This window comes from Polyodon spathula, chromosome 12 (genome assembly GCF_017654505.1).
Source record: "Polyodon spathula isolate WHYD16114869_AA chromosome 12, ASM1765450v1, whole genome shotgun sequence".
Classification (NCBI taxonomy): Eukaryota; Metazoa; Chordata; class Actinopteri; order Acipenseriformes; family Polyodontidae; genus Polyodon; species Polyodon spathula.
In genome coordinates this window covers 37,590,039-37,596,974 of record NC_054545.1, presented here as the reverse complement: position 1 = coordinate 37,596,974, position 6,936 = coordinate 37,590,039, and the positions used below count along the sequence as shown (strand labels likewise).

Below are 6,936 nucleotides of genomic sequence, written 5' to 3'. Positions count from 1 at the left end.
TAACGTCATGTGATATGTGATTACATAGCCCGGATGCCCTGTCCAGAGTTAGTCTTCACTATAGTTTGTAAAATGACAGAAGTTGTGCCTCGTTCAAAAAATAAGAGTTATACTTTAAACATCCAAGTAAAACGATTTGAAAATATTGCCCTTACTGGCCTCAGCCATGGTCAGGGGCACTGGCAAACAAAACATGACTCGCTGCTTACACCAGGGGGCACTACTGAGCTCTCAAACAAAAAGTTGAGAGGGAGTTAGTTGCGCAGGTACACGGATAGAGTCCATACACACTCACACATCACTCACTACGTGCGCAGCGATGAAGACCGCTTGCCGCCTTCTCACCCTGGCCCTCCTCTGCCTTTCTGGTAAGCATGCTACTTTCTGCTGCTATTAACACTGAGATGCTGGACAGGTAGGCAGGCACATGACTAAGCAGTTCTAGAATTCTGCATTGTTCCCAGGGTTCTAGGCTAGGCAGCTGGTCCAGTCTGGGCAGAACTTGTTTTATTTTTCTTTCATTGAGAAAAAAGGAAAACAGTAAGGTTTCAAAACAGAAAACTAATAGCACTTGTTGTTTGTCGCCTGCGTTTGAACATTGACAGTGTTGTTTCCCATTATCTGTTGCTGAAACTTAAACTGAATCACTGGAATGCTGGTTTTTTGCTTGTCTATGTGAAGCTGTGTGTGTGTGTTTTGTTTGTGCTTGCCAGTATTAGAGCTATATTTTGGTGTTTTCTTGTCTTGGTTGCTGTTGTAATGAATCTCTGTGCAGCTGATCAGTGAATCAGACTGACCCGTACTTTGCTCTTGGGTACAGAGCTGCTTCTTCAGGGGTCGCTAAGCAGGGTTGGGCTCAGTTCCGTTTTCCTAAAGCACTTGGAATTGGAATTGGCATCTGAAAATTAAGCCCTTGCCATCCCATTCAGTTCAATGGGCGGAGGTGTTAATTCATTCCACTGAGCTCTAAAACTAGCAGAGTGTGGCGTTCCCATGGATCCCTAGGTGGAGTCGATGATATGTGAGCCAGAGACTTCCAGGTAACAGAATACCAGGCTCGCTCCAATCTTTCACTGAGTATCGAGTGACCAGGTAACATGAACAGATCTGCACACAATACTGGAAGAGTTTCAAAAGAAAAGGAGGAGACACATGCAATCTGAGATCAGGTTGTTTTAACCCTGTGACCAAAGTGCACTAGAACAGCTTATTCACAGCATCTCAAAGGACAGTCCTGTCACAGGGAGTAGAGCTTCTTATTCACAGCATCTCAATGGACAATCCTGTCACAGGGTGTGGAGCTCACTGCAGTTACAGTGTCGTTGGAACTGGAGCAAAGAATACCAGTGCTCTTCAATGAACAGAGGGAGATAAAGCACAACTCAATACCGAACATGCAGACAAATAAACAGCAAGAATGCAGTGAAATTAGAGAGCTGCTCATTTCTAACCCTACAGCTGATAGATAATGGAAACCCCTTGTATCTGATTTTTTCTTTGTTGTGCACAATGGGCTACATTACAAATTATAAGTTACAATATTAAAATACATTTATAAATAGCTTTAGATCACTTACAGTGCAAACCCTGGCATTAAATGCCTGACATGTGTATTCCTGATTTGTAATAACATAGTTAAATGACAAACATTTTGACTCAGTCTGTGTCGTGTTTGTTAGCACGGCTAGATTCCTGGCTTGGTAACTTTTCTTGGGTGATTTTCCTCATTGTAGAAGAGCTCTGTTGCTCTGTTAGTGTTTGATAAAATGACTAGATGCCAGAAAGCAGCCCATGTCAGATTTGGCACTCTTCTCACTCCATGGTGGCTTATTCAGCAAGTGATCAGTTCAATTGACAGGGGTCATCTATTACTGGTTCTTCATCAATAACCAATATACCATTTATTGGACATATAGTAATTGTGTTTTCATGTTCTTTTTTTATTGTTTCTTACAGAATTCAGTTTGGCTGAACAACCTTCTGGCCAACTGTTGTGTGAAATTTAATTACTTTAAATTTAAAAGGAAGTTGATGTGGAGGTAAATAAGACAATTACTTCACAGAGTAATTTCAAAAGGTCCTTTATTATTTCACACACACACACACACACAGTTACATACACAGATGCTATACTGCGAATAACGATATCCCTAACGGGACACAACCCAACAAGGTTACATACAAAGATTATATTAATCACAGATCAATACAATCCATGAGATGCAACTGAACTAATTCTTACCCTTCCAAGCATATCGGGAGAGCCCTTCGACCCTGGTAAGAGAAGGCAGCTGTCTCCAAAAAATACCGAGCAGGACTGCGCGCTAATCCTCACGGCTGACTCTCATCAGAGCAGGGGAGAACCCCGTCCTTTTATAACTTACCAAATTAGGCTTCTGTGTGCGAGAGAGTAATTGGCCAGATCACTCCCTCGAGGCTCGGCCCTCTGAATAAACCATCCCTTTCCCTAGAACATTCTGACAAAAACAAGTTATATAAGCATAACTAAGGCTTAGTTATATCGAATACGGGTTATTATTGGGCAAGGGCACAGATGAACTCGAACGCATTTCTAGAGCTTTCTAGAACACACCCTTTTTTTTATTACACCAACCAAAGGAGGTGAGACCTCTCTGTGCACACTACATGCACTGGGATGCACAGCAATGATTTATACACACTACATGCAGAGAGCACACAAAGCAAATTAATTGAATTGAATGTTTGTCTTTTTGCCCTGGGATGACACTGTAGAAACTATGACATTATTATCACCCGTATTTCACACACACTAAATCATAACTTGTCACAAATTCACTTTCTCAGCTCCTTGACATATCAGAGATCTGCATTATTATACATGAAATATGTAAAAATGTAACAATGTCAGTATGGCGAGGGCAGAGCTGCTCTGCAGCCCTGTTGTTCAGAGGGCTGTGGTCTGTACTTCAGCCACTCTCGTCTCTCTCCTCCAGCCTAACTGTGCGCAGTACCCAGATGCTATGTGTCCCAGGGACTACAATCCAGTGTGCGGGACCAATGGCCAGACTTACGCCAACAAGTGCATACTGTGCATGGAAAACAGGTAGGACATGCCCCCCAATGAAACGAGGGGGCTTCGAGGCTGCAGCCAGTGTAATCTTTAACCCGGAGCATGGAATCCTGGGGGCAGCATGCAGCTGGTCACCTTGAAACCTTTATGATGCAATTCACCTCAATCTGTCCGTTTCAACAGCAGCCCTGCAACACTAACGTGCCTCTGTGGTTTGCTAGCCCGGGTGACTGAAAGGGACAGCATCCTGTTAGAGTAAAAGGTGCATGAGGTCACAGCCCTTGCCCGATCCCAGCCCTGTTTGTAACACAGCACTCTGTATAACCCAAGCTGAGCTGTGATCTGTCCCCCACAATTACAATGAAATAATAGCAGCTGTTCCAGATTTCTCCAGTGTGTTCTTATTCCTTTTTTATTTAATGCAAGTATCAAACACCAGCCAAGGCATTTGTAGCTTTCTACCCACATCAGATCTGTCTTCATATTGCAGGTTGAAAAACATGCACATCCAGATCCAGGGTGACAGGGAGTGCCTGGAATGATCCCGGAGTGGGAGGAGCCCTGCAGCGTCTTCATCAAAACTGTCCACTCATTTCTGAGCCGACACAATAAACGATTCAGCATGCCCCGCTCCGTCTGCTTGTCTCTCATTGGCAGCGAGGCTCTGCAGCTGGTAATTCTATCATACACTCAACAGACTGTGATTCCACTAATCTGAGACCCCCTTACTGCACCTCAGTGTGTACATAACTTCCCTGTTTTCAAAAGCAGAACAGCCTTGTTAACGAGAGGACTCTGAATTAGCCATCTGGTTATCGTAAAATTGGCAGAATGGTTTTCCACTTTTAAAAAAATCACCAGCTCAGGATTAAGGATTTAAAACATTTCACTATGAAATCAATTACACTGCCATCACCCTCGCGTGGCGGGAGTGCACGACGACCACATGAGAAACACAAACATCCATACGTTATTTTATTACTTACAAAAGCTTACACACAGCTGTGTAAATGAATTCCTGTTTTCCACAGAAAGGCAAGTACTTGATACAGTATGCAGGCGCGGTGCACAGTTCATACTATTGAGGGTGTCCATTGAGTCCACAGGCAGGTTCAGCCCTGCATCTTTTATATTTCAGTCTGATGAAACCCAGCTGTCTCAATGCTGGTTTCTAGAATTGCTTTCTGTTTGTATCACTGACTGCTTCATAATAACCTATTTCAATCTTTGCTGCATGAGTGTAAAAGGAAGACAAACAAGTTTTACAATTTCATGGGGTTTTCATTACTTTCATTTCATTACTTCTATCTCATGACAAAACTCCCCACCTGCACCACGGGGTTACTGCAGAGACAGGGGCACAGCATAAGCAGAGAAGTGGCACAGAGACAGGGGCACAGCGTGAGCAGAGAAGAGACACACAGAGGGTCACCCTGACAGGGGCAGGAGTGTGTGTTACCTGGAGAGTGCAGAGCCCAGCACCAAAGCAGCGTGTTCCTGCAGCACTGGCTCAGAGCTGTTCAGGGTGCCGATGACCAGCTGCAGCCCCCCAATGGTGACGAAATCCTGGGCATTGTCCACCTGGCAGCGGACACAAGGCAGCCGTCAATTATACAGGAACACAAACCAGAAAAGAAGCTCAAAGCTAGTGGCAGAGCAAAAAACCGAAGTCAGAATGGTTTGAAAATTTGAAAAGAAGCCCTTTAGTTGCGCTGATTGAATAACAGACATGGACAGCGAGCTGGCTCGGATGCATCACATTCCTCCCAGTAAGAAAGCCCCATCATCAGTCCAAGCAGAGAGGAATGGAGCATTTCAATAAGGAATGATGCACAGGCTCACCTGGTGTATGAGGTACTCCAGCTCTCGCAGTGCAGAGATCCTCTCTTCCAGCGAGGCTGCAGAGCTGTTGAACTGCTGTAGCAGGCGAGACATGATCTGGAAGTCTGTCTCCATCATCAAACTGAGCACCTCCATGTCTCTCTTGAGCTCCTCCAGGGGGTGGAACTGAGCCCTTGACGCCTCTGCCGCCTCCTGCAGACAGACACAGAGTCATCAACTAGTACATTCCCCCCTCTGTTAAATGCATGGCTTTAGACTCACACTGGCCCTGCTAGCCAGGGTGTCTTGAATACCAAATCAAATGTTTTGAGAGAGTGAGAAGACTTTAGTCTATCCAGCCACAGCTGCAGGTAGAGTCAATATTAGTTCCTGTGACAGTGTGCCTCAGGAATCAATGACCCCTCCCTTTACCTTCTCCTCATCAGTGGGCACCACGGCAGCTTCTTTAAAATGTTTCAGTGCTTTCTTTAGCTCCTGAGCAGTGAAAGTCTGAGACTCTGTGTTCTCCGTGCCCTGCCTGCAATGAAAGCAGAGAAGCACTTTGTTTGAACTGTTCTTAAAGCCTCTTCAGAAACACCCTTTCCTCCATGCTGGTCAATCTGCTAAATCGAATTCACTTCCATAAATAAAATAACACATTGACCTTTAATCATATAGACACGCCGAATGGATTTCTACTCCACTTTAAAATCGTTCTCTCTGAACATTTGTTTTTCGAAACAGGAAGACGGCTTGCTAGCTAGCAGCGTGGCCCCTCGCTTCCTGCAGATGTACCTGCCCACCTCCTTCTCCTCCTCCTCCTCCTGCTCGCCCGGGCTGGCCTGCAGCTTGGCTTTTCTCTTCCCATTCTGAAGGTCCAGGCGCACGTGGGATCCTGCTGGCGCAGCCTGGCCTGGGGAACACAGCGCAGTTAACAGCCTGCCAGCCGGGGCTAGAGCCCTGCAAACACATCAGTGAAGAAGCACACAACTCGGGACATGCAGGGCAGAGTGAGCCTGGATTTAAAGAGACACTGATGCTGGACAGGACAAAGGGGAGCATAGCAGCCAAAACCCAGCTCTGTACGGGTTACTGTGTGTGTGTGTGTGTGTGTGTGTGTATATATATATATATATATATATATATATATATATATATATATATATATATATATATATATATATATATATATATATATATATATATATATATATATATATATATATATATATCAGGGACAGGATACTCTGTGGAGGCGGTCCGTACTGGGTGACATGGGGGTGTACAGAATGTCTATGACGTGCTTAGCACGATAAGTTTATAAACCTCCCAGTGCAGATTGGCCCACATCATCTCAATAAAAAAAACAAAAACTTGTACCAAACAATCTATCATACAGCATCAAAGCAAGCACACATGATAAAAAGTGGACACATACCTTATTAACAACAATACAGAAACAAAGAAGTGCACAAGAATAAGAACAGTTAAAGCAAACATCTACATCAGAGAGTATATGGGTGTACTCGCATCTGTCAAAAAAAAATTGCACCAATTTCTATCTTATTATAAGGACTCCTAAAACCAGTCCACTATTATGTATGGTGCCAGAATCTCACGCTTAATCCAAGAAATTGGTTTAAGAAGGCAACAGGGTCTCTACAAGCACACAATGCTAAGGGACCCTTAGCAGCTGCACAGGTCCTGATGACCTGGTACCACCCATCACTACAGTACAAGCAGAGACGGACTCCCTAGTGCTGGGTGTACTGATTCTCTAAGGTGGGCTTAGATGATACGTGGATGATGGGGTGAGCCCTCTGCCTGCTCATTCTCGCTGTCCTCGGCTCCTATCTCAAGCTCCTCCTCCTTATTGATTTTAACATCCACTGGCACAGACCTACAGGCAAACCACCCAATCCAGATTCAGCTTTACAGAGCTGGCCACAACAGTGAAACACCTTGTGTTCGGTCAGCACTTTGAGAATGGTATGTTCTAGTGTCTACACACACAATAGAATATTGGCATGAATTACTTGAATACAGTCTAACATTTATTTTAA

At 44.4% G+C, this 6,936-nt stretch overlaps 1 protein-coding gene and 1 long non-coding RNA gene across 2 annotated transcripts; one reads left to right on the top strand and one right to left on the bottom strand.

Annotated features, from left to right (window-relative positions):
* Positions 1-118: 118 nt before the first annotated feature.
* LOC121324648 lies at positions 119-2,991 on the top strand. Its single transcript, XR_005951257.1, has 3 exons — positions 119-368; positions 1,957-2,039; positions 2,976-2,991. It is a non-coding gene; the product is annotated as an uncharacterized LOC121324648 (long non-coding RNA).
* Positions 2,992-3,718: 727 nt separating this feature from the next.
* LOC121324647 (nucleotide exchange factor SIL1-like) lies at positions 3,719-5,571 on the bottom strand. Its single transcript, XM_041266752.1, has 3 exons — positions 5,306-5,571; positions 4,895-5,086; positions 3,719-4,633 (listed from the first exon to the last, which is right to left on the bottom strand). The coding sequence occupies exons 2-3, from the start codon at positions 5,027-5,029 to the stop codon at positions 4,508-4,510; spliced, it is 261 nt and encodes an 86-aa protein (XP_041122686.1). The 5' UTR covers positions 5,030-5,086; positions 5,306-5,571; the 3' UTR covers positions 3,719-4,507.
* Positions 5,572-6,936: the final 1,365 nt, after the last annotated feature.